General features: G+C 41.8%; 1 protein-coding gene across 1 annotated transcript in view; it reads right to left on the reverse strand.

The window, feature by feature from the left end:
- Nucleotides 1–809: 809 nt before the first annotated feature.
- Nucleotides 810–23,302, reverse strand: part of LOC129018975 (cytochrome b5) — a 41,594-nt gene continuing 19,101 nt past the window's right edge. Inside the window, exons 2-5 of the mRNA XM_054461179.2 lie at nucleotides 10,972–11,100; nucleotides 8,530–8,559; nucleotides 3,277–3,311; nucleotides 810–1,179 (exon numbers count right to left, since the gene is read on the reverse strand). Of these exons, the coding sequence (XP_054317154.1) occupies nucleotides 1,098–1,179; nucleotides 3,277–3,311; nucleotides 8,530–8,559; nucleotides 10,972–11,100 (276 nt within the window). The 3' untranslated portion in view covers nucleotides 810–1,097. The remainder of the gene's footprint in view (nucleotides 1,180–3,276; nucleotides 3,312–8,529; nucleotides 8,560–10,971; nucleotides 11,101–23,302) is intronic.

The raw sequence follows: 23,302 nt of genomic DNA on the forward strand, positions 1-23,302 counted from the left end.
AGAAAACCAGCCTTTCCTTAGAAGAGTTTATAAATCCTACCCTCTGAATGAGGAATTCTTGAAACTTTAGGACCTATGAAGCTGGGAGTGTCTTCGCAATGATACGTGTAAGCTGAGAGAATGGACAGTTGCGATGCCCTCCAATGGTTCATGTGTTTTTAAGTTGCTGATGTTTTTCAATCAGTGAAGATAAGAAGTCTCTCTTATAGGCCCTGTAGGCTACTTTCTTTTTTTTTGAGACAGAGTTTCGCTCTTGTTGCCCAGCTGGAGTTCAATGGCGCGATCTCAGCTCACTACAACCTCTGTCTCCTGGGTTCAAGCAATTCTCCTGGCTTAGCCTCCCAAGTAGCCGGGATTACAGGCATGCACCACTATGTCCTGCTAATTTTGTATTTTTAGTAGAGACACGGTTTCACCATGTTGGTCAGGCTGGTCTTGAACTCCTGACCTCAAGTGATCCACCCACCTCAGCCTCCCAAAGTGCTGGGATTACAGGTGTGAGCCATGATGCCCAGCCGCTACTTTCTTTTTAAGATCTATTTCAAGTAGAACAATTATTAGAAATCCTTAAACTATAATTTCTGGCCTTTCTTAATTTCCTTGAAAAAATAAACTACATCGGAAGCATACAATACATGGTTACTCAATGAGATGTGACGATGTGAAAGGAGACACTCAAATCTATTTCCCCCACCTCCAGTCATATGGCCTCCCTGGGTCTGAATGAGTAACACGTTGAAGGATTCCTCTAAATAATCAGATTCTAAACATTAAAGACAATTATACACCAAACAGGCAAACACGGTGCATACTTTAAAAGCCAAATATATTTTTAAAAGAGCATGCTTATAATAAGTAAATTACACATTAAGGAAACATCAAAATAAAGTAGATGAATAAAAAGGCACACTCGAAAAATTTGAGCTCAGAAAGGACAGTTCTTTTTGTTTTGTTTCTAATGTCGGAAGAAAGAGAAAGAGATATATTAAAATCATTGTTTTCAAGTGAAGGTTTCTGTCAGTTGAAGTAGTTAGCAATGGCTTCTTTTCTCCTGTGTCCAAAGCAGGCTTTTCCTGCACTGACTTCTGAGGAGGTGTTCAGTCTTCCGCCACGTACAGGCGATACATCAAGGCGACGGCCACTGCAGAGATGGCAGGGATCACCCAGTTGGTCCACCAACTAGAAAGACACAAAAAGCAATGATGCTGACATGATGTGCACTGTGGTGAACTCAAACTCTTTTCCCCTTCTAACAGAAAATTACCAGGGCTTGTTTTTCTTAACTCTGTAATGAATTTTGCTGAAAAGGCAACCTGGATTTGCTAAAAGTGACATGAGTGTAACACATGCCCTGCTATACTAGGAATCACTCTGCCCTGCTGGCTTTATGAGAAAACTCATGCCCCACTTGGCTGGGCTCAGTGGCTTACGCCTGTAATCCCAGCACTTTGGGAGGCCAAGGCGGACGGATCACTTGAGGTCAGGAGTTTGAGACCAGCCTGGCCAACATGGTAAAAACCTTCTACCAAAAAATACAAAAATTAGCTGGGCGTGGTGGCAGTAGCTAATTGTAATCCCAGCTACTGGGGAGGCTGGGGCAGGAGAATCACTTGAACCTGGGAGGCGGAGGTTGCAGTGAGCCGAGATCATGCCACTGCACTCCAGCCTGTGCAATAGAGTGGAGGGAGACTGTCTCAAAAACAAACTAACAAAAATAAACAAACCAAAAAACGAATGCCCCACCAGTTGTAAAATTGAAGAATATGGGCCCTGTGATTATTAAGGCTGCCATTAACACCACAGCTTTAAGCTTAGGTTTGGAAAATCTAACCTTTACAACCTGTGCTGAAATGGATTTAAAGGGTTAAGAAACAGAATGGCCAGACTACTTGGTGTGTGGTCCACAGGTCTAAATTCACCAAAAAAAAAAAAAAAAAAAAAAAAAAAAGCCTAAATTGACAGTCCTGATGCATAGAATTTCGATCTATAAATTATAGATTACAAATCAAATCAGGGACAAAGGAGGGATGACCTATAATTTCTATTTAATTTTTTTTTTTTTTTTTTTGAGACAGAGTCTTGCTCTGTTGCCCAGGCTGGAGTGCAGTGGCGCGATCTCGGCTCACTGCAAGCTCCGCCTCCCAGGTTCACACCATTCTCCTGCTTCAGCCTCCCGAGTAGCTGGAACTACAGGCGCCTGCCACCACACCCGGCTAATTTTTTTGTATTTTTTAGTAGAGACAGGGTTTCACTGTGTTACCCAGGATGGTCTCGATCTCCTGACCTCGTGATCCGCCCGCCTCGGCCTCCCAAAGTGCTGGGATTACAGGCATGAGCCACTGCGCCTGGCCTCTATTTGAATCTTTAAATTCGATTTGAATCTTTAGATTTTGATCTTTGACTTAATTTCTTAGAAAAATGGAAATTAATGTGTAGGCTTTAGAAATAGGCTTGGTATACATATGTGTTTCATAGGGACTATAAGTATAATCCTTTCATAAGGATTACAAGTGTAACTTTCATAAGAATTATAAGTGTAACTTTTGTCTTAGTGGGGTTTGGTGGGGTTTTTCAATTTCACTTTAGAAAGAAACTGGCTTGTTAATGAAGAGTAAGGTGAAATACTGCTTGCAGGCAGGGAATATTCCAGAACACCAACGGACTGAGGCAGTTAATTTGACAGGATGAAATACAAATGTGTGATTTTGAGCTTGGGTCCAAAAAAGTGGCTACTACAGAAGTCAATATGGTAGAGCTGCCAAAGATGTTAATATGCAATTGGTCTGTCATAAACAAATCTGGTGCCTAGAACAATTGAGTCGTGCTACACATAGATTACCAGCTTCAATTTTAAAGCTAATAAAAATGACAAAGGAAAACTGACCCATGCTTAGGGAAATGTAATCGCTAGAGTTTAAGAAACAGACATGGATTGAAAGGAAGGAAATGGAATGTCTGCCTGCATGAGCCAGGGAGGCGCTGTGGGACTGGCCGCCTAAGATGCTGCCCTGGGGGAAAAGGAAATGCAATTGTTCTGTTTGTTCCTTGGGGTGGATGCAGCCAGCCGGCTAGATCACGTGGCTGTGGATGGTGTTCATAGTCAGCTGCCTGAAAGTTTAAGGCTGAGTGCTCTGAACAGTCTGGCCTTCAGTGGAAAGTTGCTGAGACAGCACAGTGTCAGGCCCAGGAACCCAGCAGGTGGGGGACGCACCTTGTCCAGCCTGGACCCATGAGCCTTCCCACCCACCACTGCTTTAAAAGAAAGCTACCACATACCTGGAACTAGAATCAACAGTAGTGATAAGAGTTTCCTGAAACACGAGAGGAAAAAGTAAAGTAAGTTCAAGGGAATGCTGAACTTATTCCATTGACTAAAATCCTGTTTGAAAATAAGAACACAATATTTTATGCAATGCATTCTTCGGAAGATGTCGAAAGGGAAAATTATAAACTTCTTTTCACTAAAATGCCTTTGTTTTTTTCCAGAATAAAACATTTTAATCATTATCTATATTTATTTAAGGACATAACCTCAATAATTTAAAAACATTCAAAATTAATATGCTACATAAAATATCTTGCACACGCTAGGCATCTAAATACTTTAATGCAGAAACTGAAAACAGACATTCATGTTCACATACACACAATCCCACGTCACCTTTAGAAAAAGCAGTTTAATTCTTCAAAAGCATGAACACAATGTTCAATAAAAAAATCAGTTATTTCATTCAAATCTGACAGATGTAAAAAAGTGTACCTAAATTACATTAAATACATGTGAACCAAAAAGAAAAAAGAGGACTGCCATTTTAAGTTCTACATTCTAGGCCAACTTTCCCGGGGGGCTGCTTTAATTCTGACCAGACGGTACCAGCAAGACATCAGACCAGCCTCACAGGACTGCTGTGCCTGGCATCACACTTGTCACCAGCTGGTCACTGTCAGCCTAACAGCAAATCCCCAAATAAGGAAGCCCTGTTTTTATCCTCCAGGGCTTTCTGGGAGCAGCTCTTTTGAGTAGCACTAAAGTGAATGGACAATGATTCTCGAAAAACGCATACTTCTTCAAACAGCTGAAAAGCTAAGGTCTAGTGAAATATAAACTTTTCGGGGCTTGAAAATGAGTTAAGAAGCATTCTTTTGATGTTCCACACCAACATAAGCATTAGTGCCTCAAAGAGAAGTTGCCATAAATAAGACAGCTTCAGATCTGCAGTTTCCTAAAGCACAGATAAAAAGCATTAGCAAAACAATCAGCGGCCTGCAGTGAGGCAAAGCATCACTCTGCAAAGCATGTTAGAGAAACTCCCGTGAAAAGACAGACACCTTTCAGGGAAAAGCAAGCAAAGCAGTTATGAGACCCACCAACCTTGAAACATCGCCTTTAAGGTTCCTGACACAGTAGGGGAAAAAAGGTAAGTCATTTAAAAAGAAAATTGCAAATTTATTATCTATTCCAGCAATTTTAAAATCTTAGCATCTATAAAAAGTATTCATAACTACAGCAAGAGGGTTTTCCAAATTGTGTATATATGAATAAAATTAACAAAGATTACTAGAAATAATCAAAATATACAAAGATATTAGTTAGCTATTAGAGGACACAATCAGTTCTGAAACAAAAGAATCACTGAAGGTAAAATATGATTGTCAAACTAGAAAGTTAAGTTTGAAACAGCCAACGGAAGGCAAACACAAACATCCACGGCATCGTTAAAATGAGCGCAGGCATTTCACCAACGTGCTGACAACTCTGGAACCTCCCACCTGTCCTCCTGCTGCCTTCGTCGTTACCATGGGTGGGCGCTAAGGTTAAAACACTACTCTCGCACCAGCATCATCAGCAACAGCCATGAACTCTAAAGAGGGGAACTTGAAATAATCATATCACCTTTTGATTGTTGATTATCTTCTTAGCTCTGTAGCCCAGGATGCTTGACAGTTAAAGGAAGTTTGAATTACCACTTTGCACTTTTGATGAAAAAGTAATTGGTCTTTAGTGGTCAATGCCCTGAGGGCCTCACTTGGGTTTAGGGACATGACTATCAAAGAATGTCAGCAATGAACAAGGAGAAAGAATATGGTTTTTATGATTGGCTCTGTCACCTGTTCACCCCATGACTTCGAGGGTTCAGCTTCAGTAAAAAGAGATTAACAATTAAATCAGTGTGTCAAAGTCTGGGCATGGTGGCTCATGCCTATAATCCCAGCACTTTGGGAGGCCGAGACTGGTGGGTTGCTTGAGTCCAGCAGTTTGAGACCAGTCTGGGCAACATGGCGAAACTCTGTTTCTACAGAAAAATACAAAAATTAGCTGGGCACAGTGCTGTGTGCCTATGGTCCAGCTACTCAGGAGGCTGAGGTGGGAGGATTGCTTGACCCCGGGAGGTGGATGTTGCGTTAAGTCGAGATCCATGCCACTGTACTCCAGCCTGGGCAACAGAGTGAGACCCCATCTCAAAAAAGTAAAATAAGTATGTCATGTATAATGACTTATAAAAGTCATGTGAATCGGTGTAAATTACAGTAAGCTCCATAAACTACGAAAAGCATGCAAAGCCCAACAAGCTTTTGTGAATCAGAGTCATCTCATTTGTAAGTTCATCTAACGTAAACTTTAGTGGGAAGCCTAGCTCCCTTAAAATACTGACAGAGTGATGTCTAACATGGCAAGCCCAGAACCTAAAGGAGAAGCTTAAGGGACTGCAACTGACCAGCCTGAGATGGGTGCTAGATGGTTCTGGAGCATGTCTGTGAGCCGGGTGCTTAACACTTCCCAGCTGCAATGTACTTACCTCCTTTGGCAGGTCTAACATGCAGATACTGTGAGAACCAAATAATTTCTACAAGAGTGCTTTAAAAACTATAACCAAGAAGGAGTATTGCTACGACTAATATTCTCTATGTAAGCAAATGTGATAGAAACATTTATGTTCGATTAAAATGCATGATTTCTAGGTCTACAAATATCTTAATTTGGTAACTTAACACTACGCTTTCCATAGGGCAGGTTCAAGCTAATAATCTTTACTGCATTTTATTTCACTATTCAACTAGATATTTTAAGCAGGCAACATTTCAAAACTTCAGACCACAGTGTACATTCTTCAACCTGGAGATCGGTGGATGGTTATACAGACACATGACAAAAGAAATCTCTAAGGACACTCTTTACTTCTGCTAAACCAAAAGCACAAGAAAGATATATCCAGAAAAGTGTTCATGTATTTCCTTTCATTTCATCTGCTTATGGCCTCTCAAAAAGGCCAGCAAGTTCTTGTCCCACGTTCTTCCGGTTCTGCTCTCACTGAAGCAAAGTCACAATAAAGAAGAGTTGTTTAAAAAATACTCAGAAGTTAGTTAATCTGTAAAATCTCTGAAGAGAGTAAAAACATCTACTTTAGGCTAGGTGCCGTGGCTTACGCCTGTAATCTCGGCACTTTGGGAGGCTGAGGCGGGCGAATGCCTGAGGTCAGGAGTTCAAGACAAGCCTGGCCAACATGGTGAAACCCCATCTCTACTAAAAATACAAAAATTAGCTGGGCATGGTGGCAGGCACCTGTAATCCCAGCTACTCGGGAGGCTGAGGCAGGAGAATCGCTTGAACCCAGCAGGTGGAGGTTGCAGTGAGCCGAGATCACACCATTGCACTCCAGCCTGGGTGACAAGAGCAAAACTCCGTCTCAAAAACAAGCAAGCAAGCAAGCAAACAAAAATCTACTTTAACTTCAGTGAGACCTTCTACATCTAACAAGCTGATCAAATATCAGCTGCTAATGCTGGAATGAAGTAAGTCATGTCTTAATGCACAAAAGGCTGTCACTTAATGTTGTCAGGAAAGCTTTCTTTGATACTAAAAGCTAAAGTTCCGGAATTTACCACATAAACTTGCTCTGTTCCCAAAATATTCTCAGTATCAAAGTAACTGCCACTTTAAAATAGAAAATAAGAACAATAAATAAAATAGAAAATAAGAACAATAAATAGTAACGGGCAATTAATCCAACGGGCAATTAATCTAATAAGAACAATAAATAGTAACGGGCAATTAATCCAACAGAGTATAGGTTGTAATACACGTGTTCTAAAAGCAAATAAAGGAGGAAAGTCTTTGTCCTTCAAACTGAAAGTAGTTATGGCAGGAGACACATGTACAATCTTACACCTACAAGTGTTTTCTGCTTGTGTCTTTATGGTTAGGGAAACAGCTGGCCCTGCGGTCATCTAAGTTCATCTGATGAATCTTAAACCTTTGTTTTGCTATAGCTAAATGACTTATACCACAATGATTAACATGCTGAACACGTGATTAAAATATATATATATATTCTTCCCTTAAGAGACTTCAGAGAAAAAGGAAAAACTTTATGCATCACAGAATTTCAGCTGTCCAAAAAGGAGCCTCAAAAAAGATGCTAAAGTCAAATGAACTCACAGCAAGGATTCTAAGCAATTGTCACAGAGGCCATTGAAATTCTGAAGTCAATTTTTTATCTTCTGGAAGTACTCATATCATTAACATTGAACTTAAGTCTTTCTTGAATAAGGAGAGAATATAAATAAAATTGCTTTGTACTAAACAGTATTACACAAGACTTTTATTGCACCATCAGGGATGTTGAGGTAAATGTGGCCTTTATGCTTATATTATTGGATTAACTGCTTTGATCCTTTAATAGATTAAAGAAGATATCTTGGCAGCAACAGCTCAAAAAATCAGCTCACCAGTTCTCGACACAAGCTCAGTGGGGTCTTGCTGTTGCATTTTCTCTAATGAAACCAAGAATTTACACCAAAACGAAAAATTATACTTTCTGTTTTGTCATTTGTTCTAAGCAAAACTTTCCCCCATAGTCCTTTAATTAGACACTAGAAACTATTTTGCCTACTTGTACTTTTCAGGAACTTAGGCTGTGCTCTTCCATTCTCACCCTACATTTATCTTCAAATATAAGTGAGATGGTCAGTTCAGAGAGAAAGGCTAGTGAATCAGAACATAAAACTAGTATTGCCAGAGTTATTTTCCTTTCCCAAGGAAAAGTAAGTCAAAAGGGTATTATTTAATTTCATTAAATTCATCTGACAAATATTTATTGAACACCTACTATGCCCAAGAGACTTACAGATGAAGAAGACATGAGACGCACCCTTAAAAGATTTAAGTAATAAAACCACTATCCTTTCAGATTTTAACTTCTCTGAAAATAAGGCTTGTGTCAAATCTTTTAGATCAGAAGCATGTGCTACTATAAAAAGTAGCTCTTCAAAGGGTATATATTGATAATTATGATGAAAAAAGTAGTTTATTGACAGCCTTAAAAAAATTACACACAAGCCATCCTAACAAATCATACTGACAGGTTTCCGTAAATAAAAAGTATTTGCTGAGCCAGTAGGTTACATATTCATTTATCTAGAAAGACCTGTGCTGGCCTCAGTCAGGTAAATAAAAACCCTCTGCCTTCAGTTTGACAAGTATTAAAGACAATGAGAACATCCAGAGACACTTGAGATGGTCACACTTACCGGAGGCTTGTTTAACTTTGGTCTGTCATCCTGCAATGAAAAAATAAGGCACATTATGGAGTTTAAAAATCTACGAAAGCACCACTTCCAAAATGCTGACTTTGAGATTTTTTTAAATTACAATTCAGTAATTACCATTTCAGATTCAACATTTAGCTATTAAACACAAAGTTTGATCCATCTGATTTAACAGCAAAAATTAGTAGCAGATTAAGTGCCAAGAGATATTTTCTATCTAGAGTTCCAAAGTTTAGAACAGCACCCATGACAGCTCTCTGTACATGTTGATGTGCATACACATTTATTAGACTCAGATTGTGACACGTAACTCAGGGAGGAGCTGAAGACTAATTCTTCCCTTCTGTCCTCTCAAATTCCATTTGAGATTGTGCATGTATCTCTTACGTGTGTGATATCTTCAGTTAAGCCCTGCCATCTCCCAGTTTTAGAGTCATAAACTATTTCAACTTCAGGCTGAAGCTGTCAAAAATACAGTGTGTTTAAAGGCTGGCCAGGGGGAAGCCCAGCGGGCAGGTGAAGCGGAAGTGCCACGGTCAGGGCCTGAAACCTGACCCACAGCTGGAAACAAGGATGGGATCAGGCATGTGTAAGGGCAGGCCTCCCTGATGACCCTGAAACAACTTTGCCTTTGTGAAGTATGGGATGAAAATATAGGGGCAAATAAACTTGTCAGATAAATGAAGCTTACTCCCTCAAAGTACATATCTCCTACCACCAAAAACAAAATCAAACAAACCTCCGCACTCAATGAAGTTGTTCTCGAATGGATTTCCTACTTTCGAGCCTTCTACAAAGAACCTAATGTAACCTCTTCTTCATTCACAGTCATTACAGGAAGCATCAGTGGTATATGATAAGACTTTTCCTATATTCTTTAAGAGTTTCTCAGTTTGCTCACTTGGAATGAGGCTATTTGCCTCTCCATTTTTTTCTTATGAGAGCAGAGCGGGCTCCTAGTAGGCCTCTGTCCCCTTCTGGCGGGCTGCTAACCATGCACCACAAGTGTGAAGGCAGGACGGAGCCAGGCACTCCCAGAGGTGGACAGGGCAGCTGAGTGTGCGGCCCCGTGATCCACTCCAGAAGCTCAGAGCGCTCGGCAACTTCTTTCCAAGTTTTCAGCGATTTTCCTGATAACTTAGGTTGATAGACTAGTAACATTTAACATGGTCATTTACAACTGCCACAGAGGGGTCTAAAACCATAACACAGCACAGTGTTTATAGAAAAGCCAAATTAGGGCTAGGTGCGGTGACTCACACCTGTAATCCTAGCACTCTGGGAGGCCTAGGTAGGCGGATTACCTGAGGTCAGGAGTTCGAGGCCAACCTGGCCAACATGGCGAAACCCCATCTCTACTAAAAATACAAAACAATTGACCAGGCGTGGTGGCCGGTGCCTGTAATCCCAGCTACTTGAGAGGCTGAGGCAGGAGAATTGCTTGAACCCAGGAGGTGGAGGTTGCAGTGGGCCAAGACCACGCCATTGTACTCCAGCCTGGGCAACACAGCGAGACTCTGTCTCAAAAAAAAAAAAAAAAAGAAAAGCCAAATTAGGCCAGTGTTTTCTAAAAGTTGGTCAATGGATTGGTCCAGAGCTGATATTCTCGAAGGTCTGAGGTACAGTGAGCGGAATATGGACAATGTGCTAGTTCTACAGAAGGTAGAGCTTATTCATTTCACGTAGCTCCGTTTTTATATTTTTTAAATCATTTTTTAGAACTAAAATATCCTTGGTCTAATGAAAGTAGAAGGGGGGGTTCTTAATGAAAATATTTTGGTCAGAAAAAGAAAGAAAGCAATGCTGGGTTGATTCTCCCCACCTTGTAAAACGTGCTGCCCCATGGAATTTCTAGGACTGAGCAGACTCCCCAGTGCGTGGCTGTGGGGTGGAGCATGCTGACTAAAACGAAGTGCCAGTAAACAATGCAATCAGGCCAGGTGTGGGGGCTCACGCCTGTAATCCCAACACTTTGAGAGGCCGAGGTGGGTGGATCGCTTGAGTCCAGGAGTTTGAGACCAGCCTGGGCAACACAGTGAAACCCCATCTCTACAAAAACTATGAAATTTATCAGGTGTGGAGGTGTGTGCCTGTAGTCCCAGCTACCAAGAGGCTGAGGCAGGAGGATGGCTTGAGCCCAGGAGGTTGAGGCTGCAGGGAACCATGATCGTGCCACTGCACTCCAGCCTGGGTGACAGAGTAAGACCTGTCTCAAAAAAAAAAAAAAAAAAAAAAAAAAAGCGACAGTGAAATGCAAAGACATTTTTGGTCAATTTATTTATAACAAAAAATGGTGTCCTAAAATCAGGAGTTGTTTTTGCTTTACTCCTTTTAAAATGTGTATACATGCAAGCTTACAGACTTGGGTAAGGTCATCTGATAGCCCTAAATACAAATAAGAAAGGGCCCCCAAAATGTACTTACTGGATGGAGCTCCCCAATGATGAATGTTTTGGACATTTCCCTGGCATCTGTAGAGTGCCCGACATCCTCAAAGTTCTCAGTAGCGTCACCTCCAGCTTGTTCCCTTAAAACTTCTTCCCCACCAGGATGCTGTTCAAAGGAGAGGTAGAATAAAAAATTTTTTTTTCAGGCAAATGAATTAAGAGAAAATGGCCAGAATTTATTTAACCAAACAGGTGACTCCTTCAGAAGACACAGATGACAACAGGAGACTGTAACTTGTCCATAAACGTGGATTAAAACAACACAGGCCTTTATATTCAGTTTCCATCATGCAAGTACAATAGGCCTAGGCAGCAGAATTGCTTGGGCCCAAGCTCAAGGCCAACCTGGGCAACACTGTGAGACCCCATAACTATAAAATACAATTTTAAAAAATTAGCCGGGCATGGTGGCACGCCCCTGCAGTCCCAGCTACATGAGAGGCTGAGGTGGGAGGATGGCATAAGCTCAAGGGGCTGAGGCTTCAGTGAGCAGTGACTGCACCACTGTACTCCAGCCTGGGTAACAGAGGGAGACCCTCAAAAAGATAAAAATAAAAAAAAAAAAATTTAAAAACAACCTTTCCCGGCCGGGTACGGTAGCTCACGCCTGTAATCCCAGGCAGATCACTTGAGTTCAAGAGTTCATGACCAACCTGGCCAACATGGCGAAACCCCGTCTCTACAGAAAATACAAAAATTAGCCAGCCATGGTGGCGGGCACCTGTAGTCCCAGCTATTCAGGAGGCTGAGTCTTGAGAATCGCTTGAATCCAGGAGGTGGAGGTTGTAGTGAGCCGAGATTGCGCCACTGCACTCCAGCCTAGGTGACAAAGTGAGACTCTGTCTCAAAAAAAAAAAAGAGAGAGAGAAAGAAAGAACCTTTCACTAATAGCATAAGTTGCTTCCCCATGTCATTCATACAGCTTAATAAAAGCATGAGGCTCATGTCCTTCATCCTTTGGTAATGTGTTTTGTTTTTCCATAAGGCTCTCAAAATTGCTCTTATTCTTTACCCAATCTATTTTTTCTTGACTCCTGCACCTAAGACTGACTACTCTGACGTCTTAGTCTAAGTGTGGCCTCAAGAGCTGGCATGCCTGAGAAGACGATTCACAGGAGGCACGTGTGTGTCACTTCCCTCTGGAAAGCACCCTGCGTGCCGGCAATGCACAGGCAGCACAGACTGTCAGATAAGTCCCTGCCTTTGCAGAACTCACTTTCTGGTAGGAAAAAAGAAAATGAAACAAAACAAAACAAGTAACTTGCTGAAGATGCTGCCACCAGGACACAGTGCTGCCAGGACACAATGGAGGCACGGAGGCAGGGGCTCGACTCCACACTGGGGAGGGGAGAGGCGGGAAGAGCCTCTTGTGGAATAAAAGAGTTTTAGTGTTTTCAGCTGCTTTAATGTGTGAAACAAGGATGGTCATGATGCAGGGAGGGAGTTTTTTCTCCAAGATGATTACAAGTGGGGCTTAGTCACAGGACAGAGGTAAGGAGGTCTGGGAATTCTCGGGCAAGGGAAGCAGCTCTCAGAGTAATAAAAAAGAAAGTGGAGCTTGGGCAAAGCATCCTAAATACGTACTTTTGTAGGGGAAAAAAAAAAAAACTTCTTTAACTGAGCTTGAATGTTATCTTAGATTCATCCTGACCTTGAGCAAGTCACCTGCAAGTGTCCAACAACTGGACAAAAACGGTCTCCCTTGAAGAGTCGACTGCGGTCAGTACTTAATTTCTCCCAGTAATGAAGACATCAGGGCACATAACATTGTAGGAAGGTGGATCATTATTCTGTTTTGAAACTGTTTCTCTTCCTACTTTGTCTAAACATACCTAGTGCTAAGGAAATCCACTCTTTTTTTTTTCTTTTTATAACATTTATCCATCTATGCTGCAGAAAAATTGGGAAGCACAAAGAAAAAAATTAAAATCACCGATCATCTTGCCTCCAGAGAGCTGGACATACACACACACATATGTGTATGTAATGTTGGATAGAAACTGTGATTGTTATCCTATGCATTGTTTTAGAAAATAAAAAGGAGGTGATACATGGTACAGAGGCAGGGGTGCCTAGTGGTTACCACTCACTCTGTGAACTTGCGAAAATACGTATATAGTTTTTGAGGATTAAATGTATTAACATGTGTCTGGCACATCATTTATGCTCAATAACTATTACCCAGCATTTTTATTAAACACTTTCCAGTGTCACTATGTTAGTCTGTTTTGTACTGCTATGAAGAAATACCTGAGACTGGATCATTTACAAAGAAAAAACAGGTTACTCTGGCTCTCAGTTCTGCAGCCTGTACAAGCACGGCACCATCATCTGCTCAGCTCTGGTGAGGCCTCGGGAAGATTTTACACACACTGGAAGGCCCGGGGGAGCCCACACATCTCATGGTGAGAGAGGAGGTGGTCCCAGTCTCTTTCAAACAACCAACTCTGCCTGAACTAACGAAGTGAGAAGTCACTCACTACTGTGAGGATGGCACAAAGCCATTTATAGGGGATCTGCCCCCATGACCTAAACATTCCTGCTAGGCCCACCTCCAACCTGGAGGCCACATTTCAACACGAGCTTTGGAGGGAACAGGTGCAAACCATGTCAGTCACTAAGTATTCTTCCTCAACGGGACTTTGACATGGCTACATGCTGTTACATTGTATAGGCATTCCCCGATTTACTGAATGTCTTCTACTGGGGCCATTTAGATTATTAAAAGTCCACCTTAAACAGGCATGGGAATGCACATTAGATGTGCAAACAACAGAATGGCTACCTCAAAGCCAACCCGAAACTTCTGGATTCCTCGCCAAGGCTGCAGCAATAAAAACATGATTTTGTTGATTCTGGAAAAGTCTACTTAAGGTTGGACACTTCTACTCACCTACTGAGTACAGAGAAGCCATATGGTGAGATATAAAATGACTCAGCCAGGACCCACAACTATGTAAACTCACAGACTGCTGTTACTTGCATGGGGACCGCTGAATTCAGGAGCTGCCGTAACTTTTGATTCCTGTTAAGGATATGTCAGTGGAGACAAATCTCCCAGAGTCAATCATTATTTGCCAGGGACAGCCGATGTTCAAAGGACGACTTCAAGTGAGGTTAAAAACATGGACTTGGCCCTTTATAAAGAATTGCAGACTTAGACAAGTTTTTAGATACAGAATTCTGATCTTTAAAGTACTATAACAGAGAAAATACACATTTGATTTCATGGGGTAATTCGACAGTCTTAATCTGAAACAGAAGTACAACGGGCAACTCCTCACCTTAATTTTTGACCAAGAACAGCAACAAGGGATAGGTATGTATGAATCTACCTATTGACCTCTGGTTTTTACCTTGCCTAAACCATTTGTGGGGCAATTTTCTAACAAAAAAAAAAAAAGAGAGAGAGAGAGAGAAACATCTTGGATTACATTGGTTTCACTGATAACTCATGTAAAATTTTAAAGATTTAAAAAACTAAAAAAAAAAAAAAAATAGAATAAACTGACACTAAAATATTTTCACTCCACCTAAAGGTCTATCTTAATAATTGGTAGGAAGATCAAATCCTAAAAATTGATATTTTGGGAAAAAAAACTCATCTTGATAAGACAGTAAAAGATGAGGGTGGCTTTTTGTAAAATCTAATATTTTCCTTGAAATATATGTATTATGGAGAGAGAGACAGAGACACTTTGCCAAGTAAACTGAATCTAAATCATGTTTTGAAACTTGTCAATCTTCTCTTGTTAGCAAATATATGCAGCAATTTTATTTATTTATTTATTTATTATTATTATTATACTTTAGGTTTTAGGGTACATGTGCGCAATGTGCAGGTTAGTTACATATGTATACATGTACCATGCTGGTGCACTGCACCCACTAACTCGTCATCTAGCATTAGGTATATCTCCCAATGCTATCCCTCCCCCCTTCCGCCACCCCACAACAGTCCCCAGAGTGTGATGTTCCCCTTCCTGTGTCCATGTGTTCTCATTGTTCAATTCCCACCTATGAGTGAGAATATGCGGTGTTTGGTTTTTTGTTCTTGCGATAGTTTACTGAGAATGATGATTTCCAATTTCATCCATGTCCCTACAAAGGACATGAACTCATCATTTGTTATGGCTGCATAGTATTCCATGGTGTATATGTGCCACATTTTCTTAATCCAGTCTATCGTTGTTGGACATTTGGGTTGGTTCCAAGTCTTTGCTATTGTGAATAATGCCGCAATAAACATACGTGTGCATGTGTCTTTATAGCAGCATGATTTATAGTCCTCTGGATATATACCCAGTAATGGGATGGCTGGGTCAAATGGTATTTCTAGTTCTAGATCCCTGAGGACTCGCCACACTGACTTCCACAATGGTTGAACTAGTTTACAGTCCCACCAACAGTGTAAAAGTGTTCCTATTTCTCCACATCCTCTCCAGCACCTGTTGTTTCCTGACTTTTTAATGATTGCCATTCTAACTGGTGTGAGATGGTATCTCATTGTGGTTTTGATTTGCATTTCTCTGATGGCCAGTGATGGTGAGCATTTTTTCATGTGTTTTTTGGCTGCATAAATGTCTTCTTTTGAGAAGTGTCTGTTCATGTCCTTCACCCACTTTTTGATGGGGTTGTTTGTTTTTTTCTTGTAAATTTGTTTGAGTTCATTGTAGATTCTGGATATTAGCCCTTTGTCAGATGAGTAGGTTGTGAAAATTTTCTCCCATTTTGTAGGTTGCCTGTTCACTCTGATGGTAGTTTCTTTTGCTGTGCAGAAGTTTTTTAGTTTAATAAGATCCCATTTGTCAATTTTGGCTTTTGTTGCCATTGCTTTTGGTGTTTTAGACATGAAGTCCTTGCCCATGCCTATGTCCTGAATGGTAATGCCTAGGTTTTCTTCTAGGGTTTTTATGGTTTTAGGTCTAACGTTTAAGTCTTTAATCCATCTTGAATTGATTTTTGTATAAGGTGTAAGGAAGGGATCCAGTTTCAGCTTTCTACATATGGCTAGCCAGTTTTCCCAGCACCATTTATTAAATAGGGAATCCTTTCCCCATTGCTTGTTTTTCTCAGGTTTGTCAAAGATCAGATAGTTGTAGATATGTGGTGTTATTTCTGAGGGCTCTGTTCTGTTCCATTGATCTATATCTCTGTTTTGGTACCAGTACCATGCTGTTTTGGTTACTGTAGCCTTGTAGTATAGTTTGAAGTCAGGTAGCGTGATGCTTCCAGCTTTGTTCTTTTGGCTTAGGATTGACTTGGCGATGCGGGCTCTTTTTTGGTTCCATATGAACTTTAAAGTAGTTTTTTCCAATTCTGTGAAGAAAGTCATTGGTAGCTTGATGGGGATGGCATTGAATCTGTAAATTACCTTGGGCAGTATGGCCATTTTCACGATATTGATTCTTCCTACCCATGAGCATGGCATGTTCTTCCATTTGTTTGTATCCTCTTTTATTTCCTTGAGCAGTGGGGTTTGTAGTTCTCCTTGAAGAGGTCCTTCATGTCCCTTGTAAGTTGGATTCCTAAGTATTTTATTCTCTTTGAAGCAACTGTGAATGGGAGTCCACTCATGATTTGGCTCTCTGTTTGTCTGTTGTTAGTGTATAAGAATGCTTGTGATTTTTGTACATTGATTTTGTATCCTGAGATTTTGCTGAAGTTGCTTATCAGCTTAAGGAGATTTTGGGCTGAGACAATGGGGTTTTCTAGATATACAATCATGTCGTCTACAAACAGGGACAATTTGACTTCTTCTTTTCCTAATTGAATACCCATTATTTCCCTCTCCTGCCTAATTGCCCTGGCCAGAACTTCCAACACTATGTTGAATAGGAGTGGTGAGAGAGGGCATCCCTGTCTTGTGCCAGTTTTCAAAGGGAATGCTTCCAGTTTCTGCCCATTCAGTATGATATTGGCTGTGGGTTTGTCATAGACGGCTCTTATTATTTTGCGATACGTCCCATCAATACCTAATTTATTGAGAGTTTTTAGCATGAAGGTTGTTGAATTTTGTCAAAGGCCTTTTCTGCATCTATTGAGATAATCATGTGGTTTTTGTCTTTGGTTCTGTTTATATGCTGGATTACATTTATTGATTTGCATATATTGAACCAGCCTTGCATCCCAGGGATGAAGCCCACTTGATCATGGTGGATAAGCTTTTTGATGTGCTGCTGGATTCGGTTTGCCAGTATTTTATTGAGGATTTTTGCATCAATGTTCATCAAGGATATTGGTCTAAAAATTCTCTTTTTTGGTTGTGTCTCTGCCCGGCTTTGGTATCAGGATGATGCTGGCCTCATAAAATGAGTTAGGGAGGATTCCCTCTTTTTCTATTGATTGGAATAGTTTCAGAAGGAATGGTACCAGTTCCTCCTTGTACCTCTGGTAGAATTTGGCTGTGAATCCATCTGGTCCTAGACTCTTTTTGGTTGGTAAGCTATTGATTATTGCCACAATTTCAGCTCCTGTTATTGGTCTATTCAGAGATTCAACTTCTTCCTGGTTTAGTCTTGGGAGAGTGTATGTGTCGAGGAATTTATCCATTTCTTCTAGATTTTCTAGTTTATTTGCATAGAGGTGTTTGTAGTATTCTCTGATGGTAGTTTGTATTTCTGTGGATCAGTGGTGATATCCCCTTTATCATTTTTTATTGATATGCAGCAATTTTAATAAGCACACATCACTTTTTTTTTTTTTTTTTTTTTTTTGAGACAGAGTCTCGCTGTGTCACCCAGGCTGGAGTACAGTGGCAAAATTTCAGCTCACTGCAACCTCCGCCTCCCAGGTTCAAGCAATTCTCCTGTCTCAGCCTCTGGAATAGCTGGGACTACAGGCTCCTGCCACCACACCCGGCTAATTTTTGTATTTTTAGTAGAGATGGGATTTCACCAGACTGGTCAGGCTGGTCTTGAACTCCTGACCTCAGGTAATCCACCTGCCTCGGCCTCACAAAGTGTTGGGATTACAGGCGTGAGCCACACATTTGGAGACTAAAGAAAATGCTCTTCTTTGCCTGTCAGCATTCCGAAGAGACAAGGAAAAATTGGGAATGCTGGTGTTTATGCCATCTTGATTATGCCCAGAGATAAACGTGTGGCAGCGTGTATGTCCTAACCTTTGGGCAGGTTATAGTACTTGGGGGTGGCCTGAAGAAAAGGCAAGGCAGAAAGTAGTAGAATAACAGGTAAGTAAAATTATCTGATGATTATCTAAAAGATTTAAGAAAGAGACCAAAATATGTGGTTACACACAGGTAAGATTAGAGGTAACAAAAGAGGTGAAATTCTCCCAAATGGCCTGAGCCAAATGGAAGCTGTGGTTCCACTTTGGTGAAGTCGGTAGCAGAAATCTGTCCACATAACGCACTCCTTGCTAAGCCTCTACTCATGTGACCATGTGTGGGAGGTGTCCAGCTGTAGAGCCCAGAGAGAGGGAGAAAGGTGAGGAGAGGATGTCGTGGGACAGTAAGGAGGACCCGGAAGTGAGGATGGGCATGGAGATGCAAAGCCGTTTCCACGTGAGCTGCCCCCTAACAGTCTTCCGTCTTTCCAGAGGAAGATTTCCATTTGTTTTTGTTATTATGCACTTGAGTTAATTCACCCAACAAACACACATGAAGGTCTCCATGTGGCAGCCACAGTCAGAGCCAAGACAGCGACGGCTCCCACCTCGGGGAGTTCACAGCCGGAGAGATGAAACATGAATAACTATGACCATGCCACTGCAAGTGAAAGGAAATGTCCTCAAATGAAAGAGTTTAGTGCCATGAAGAATATGACAGAGGAATGCCACCCACACAAAGGGGTCAGGACGGGCCCTGCTGAGCTGTACCACAAGGTGGGAGCTGCAGTCAACAAGGGCCAAGAGGTGTCCGGGTAAGGTGTTGCAGGGGCGGGGAACAGCGAGTTCAGGACCTGGGAGAGAAGGCCTCACAGGGCCCCAGGGTAGGAGAAGGCCCAGGCCGTGTGCTGCTTTTGGGCCTCTCCAAGGATTCTGATCTTTGTCCTGTGAGCAATGAGAGGCCATGGTAAGGATCTAAGTAGGGGAGGTAACACAATCAGATTTAATTTTAAAATATAACCCAGGCTTCAGAGTGGACAGCAGACTAAAGGGCAAGAGAGGGTGAGGGAAGGCTGTTCTCTGCAGCCATTCCAGAGGGTAGGGTGGGGGCAGCTGCAGGTGCAAGGGTGTGCACGGTGTAAGGCAGAGTGGACGAGAGGGCTTCCGGACAGTAAGGATGGGAGGGGAGACAGGAAGCGCCACTGGAGCCAATGTTTGGTTTGCACAACTGAATGGAAGACGGGGCCAAATGCTGAGAACAGGTGTCAGGCAGAGAGACCAGGTTTAGGGCTAAACCACTTACTGGAACTCACTCATCGTGCCCACATATCTTGTAGCTCCTAATGCCTCCCACATGCTTTTGCGATATCTCCACTTTGTAAGTTACCCAAATATACCTTGTTCTCGACAGCATATGAGAATCCCCAGATACAACCCAGGGAATACCAATACAATAACTGGAAATGGCTTTTGCTTTTTACATCTATAAAGGTTAGCTATGGGAAAATAAACAGGAAATATGCTTTAAAAGATTGAAGGTCGGCACAGTCTAAATTCAGAAGACATTAACTGCCACACCCCTACCCAATACTAAGTGACTTTCAGGAAGACACAGTACACCCCTGCATTGTAAACAGTAATGTCGGCTCCCAGCTCCTGTCGCTCCATAGCTTTATACAGCTCACACATAAAAGTTCGCAGCAGAATTTTGCACAGTGGTTCTCTTCTCCTTGAATTGCCTTCTTTATTTGACTTCCAGGGGAACAGGCTCTGCTCGTGTTCTCCCAACCTTCTCGGCCACCACATTCTCCTGATCATCTACGTGTCTAAACACAGGAGAACCCTGGGGCTCAGTCCCTGGCCCTCACCCCTCCTCCATCTGCGTTGGCTCTCCTGATGATCTTATCAAGTCTCCCCACTTAGAGTATCATCTGTCAGCCAAGGAAAGCAGTGGAAGAGCCCCAGGTCCCTTCCACACACAGCAGTTACTCAGCACTTCCACTCCATAGCTAACGCATACCCCAGTGTAACAGGACCAAATGGCATGTCTCACTTTCCCCCCCAAAATACACTCCTTCCAGTCTTTCATTCATGGGAAATGCTGCCACCACACACCCAGTTGCTGCAGCCAAAAGCCTAGGAGTCAAGCTTTATTCCTCTTTCTTTCTTCATCTATTCCATTAGCCAATCCAGTTGGCAACCTTCAAAACAGACTGAGAATCTAACCACCTCTCACCACTTCCCCTGCTACCACCCAGGGACAACAGCAATTGTCACTGAGCTGGTCTCCCATCCTCCCTAGCATCAGTTCCCCTGAGAGCGCCATGCCATGAAGACTTTTAGAAGCTGATTATGGTACCCTGGGAAAGGATCATGCTGGCGTAGTCTAGAGGGGTGGCAGTAATGGTGATGCAGAGGTAGAAGATAAAGTAGGGGAGTTTCAGAGATGAAACAGATGCCTTCAGTAATATTCTAATGGTAACAGGTTCCCACTGCTGTTAACAAACATCCAGTATTTGCCATGTCCTACAAGGCCCTTGCTCATGGTCATGGCTGCACGGCCTCTGGCAGGCCCTCAAGCTGGCCACACTCAGTCCCCATCTCAGAACCCAACATCTGCCTTCTGCTTGGGATGCTGGTGTCCCAGACCTTTACAAGATTTCATACGTCACCTCACTTATGCTCTGCTCAAATGTCAACACCTCAGAGCCCTCCCCTGATTTCCCCATCTAAAGCGGCCTGCCTGGGTGTGGTGGCTCACGCCTGTAATCCCAACACTTTGGGAGACCAATGTGGGAGGATTGCTTGAGGCAAGAAGTTCAATGTTGCAGTGAGCTATGACTGCATCATTGTACTCCAGCCTAGGCAACAGAGCGAGACCCCATCATTCATTAAGTTAAATAATTAATTAAAGCAGCCTGCCTGTGTCCCCACACTATTGCCTTTATCCTTTACTGCTGTATTTCCCTCTCAGTACTTGTCACTACCTACAATTATTGTCAGCCCTCATATCCATGGGTTCCTTACCCATAGATTCAACCAACCATGGATGGAAAGTATCCAGGAAAAAAAACTGCTTCAGTACTGAACATGAACAGGCTTTTCTTGTAAATATTTTCTAAACTATACAGTATAACTGCTTATCTAACATTTACATTACATTAGGTATTATAAGTAATCTAGATTTAAAATATTCAGGAGGATGCGTATAGGTTATATGCAAATACTACATCCTTCTATATCAGGGACTTGAGCACCTTTAGGGTTTCGTATCGAGGGAGGTCCTAGAGCTACTCCCTGGAGCACACCTAGTGACAGTGACATTTCATATCAATTTGTTTCTAAGATTCATGAATCTGTCTCGTTCATCACTGTTTCTCTAACTCTTAGTTCAATACCCATAAGTATTCATTAGATAAATAAATGAGATAAGCACAGATCATTCTTACACATCGGTTTTGTAACTATTATATATAACCACTTCAGTGGCTGATGGGAACTTTCCCTCTCATTCCAACTCCTCCAGTTCATAGCACTCTACTTTTCCTGAGCTCTAACAGTTCTTCCCATTCAGATCATATGATTTTGTACTTAACTGCTGTCTGATTCAGTTCATCGAAATATTTTACTGTCTACTATGTGCAAGGCATTGTGTGGGACAGAAAAAATGCATGAGAAATCAACATGATCCAATCTTGAAGAAGCATACAGTTCATTTGGGGATAAAGAAATAGCACAGAAGAGACTTCTGGGCTTCCCTGAGACAGCCTCATAGTTCTGACTGTCTACAGGTGACTCAATGGGTCCTAAACTCGCAGTAGCTGAGATATCACTGAAGTGTGGATTTGAGTGACTTTCCCTGAGGGCAGGAATGAACGCGCCCCATAGCTACCACGGGTACCTCTCTGACTCTCCAGCCCTCATCCCACAGTGTAGTTTGATGATTCTCATCTTATCTTTTTTAATTTTTCAAAATGTTCCCCAGATTTATCAAGGTATACTTAAGAAATAAAAATTGTATATATGTAAGGAATACAGTGTGATGCTTTGATACACATCTACATTGTGAAATGATTCAATCAAGCTAATTACCATATCCATCACCTCATGTACTTATCGTGTGTGTGTGTGTGTGTGTGTGTGTGTGTGTGTGGTGAGATCACTTAAGATGTATTTTCCCAGAAATCTTCAACTATACAATACATTAACATTAACTGTAGTTACCTTGTGTGCAAACTATCTCCAGAACAAGAGTTTGCCACAAACCAAACTACTCTGGCATAATACGCTGCTGTCAACTGACTCATGCAAGGAGAGGCCAACATAAAAGCTGCAGATGGCCAAGGACCAAATGAGTCTCCTATGACTCTGTAGAGCCAGGTTTTAGGATCAAGCCTGACCTGTTTCAGCATCTTGCCACCCTAAGGCACAAAGAGATGTAGAAAGTAAAAAGTTTCCTCTTTAAAGCTCCCCTTCTTGTTAAAGAATAAATCATAAGTGTTAGAAATAATAGATGATTTTAAAGACTTTCTTCAAGCCTCCCTGCTTTGTACTAATAACTCTTTGTTAAGCCCTATCCTATGTAACTGTTGGACATGCTCACAGACACATTCCAGCTCACAGCCTATGCCCCTTTCTCATTTGGAATTGTTATTGCTTCCTTAAACCTTTCCTAAGCAACTTCTTTGTTCTTCTTTGCACTTACCTATTTAGGAAAGTTTTAGGCAATTAGCAAACTGGGTATCAGTTTAAGAGTGTGAGGTCCTGCTCCAGCCAATGGATGCAGGACACAGCAGTAAGGACAACTCAAATGTGTAAGGGATAAATATGTCTGCTTTTCCTTTGTTCAGGTGTGCTCTCGCCATTGTTCCAGCTGCCACTGAGCACCCTTTCTGCAGAAAGTAAAGATTGCTTTGCTGAGAGATGTTTTAGCTCCACACTGACGTTTCCTCGTGGTACCAATTATCTATTTCTAACAATTCTGGTATTTCTAACGAGGTAAAGTGAAGAAGTTCCTGTCTGGATAATGGCAAGGCAAAGAATGCTTGAAAGCAGAGTTTCTCTTATTTACACTAATTCAATATAAACTAAGGGTTCTATGGCAGCCGGGCACAGTGCCTCACGCCTGTAATCCCAGCACTTTGGGAGGCCAAGGTTGGCAGATCACCTGAGGTCAGGAGTTCAAGACCAGCCTGGCCAACATGGTGAAACCCCATCTCTACTAAAAATACAAAAATATT

This window comes from Pongo pygmaeus, chromosome 17, assembly GCF_028885625.2.
Source record: "Pongo pygmaeus isolate AG05252 chromosome 17, NHGRI_mPonPyg2-v2.0_pri, whole genome shotgun sequence".
Taxonomy (NCBI): Eukaryota; Metazoa; Chordata; class Mammalia; order Primates; family Hominidae; genus Pongo; species Pongo pygmaeus.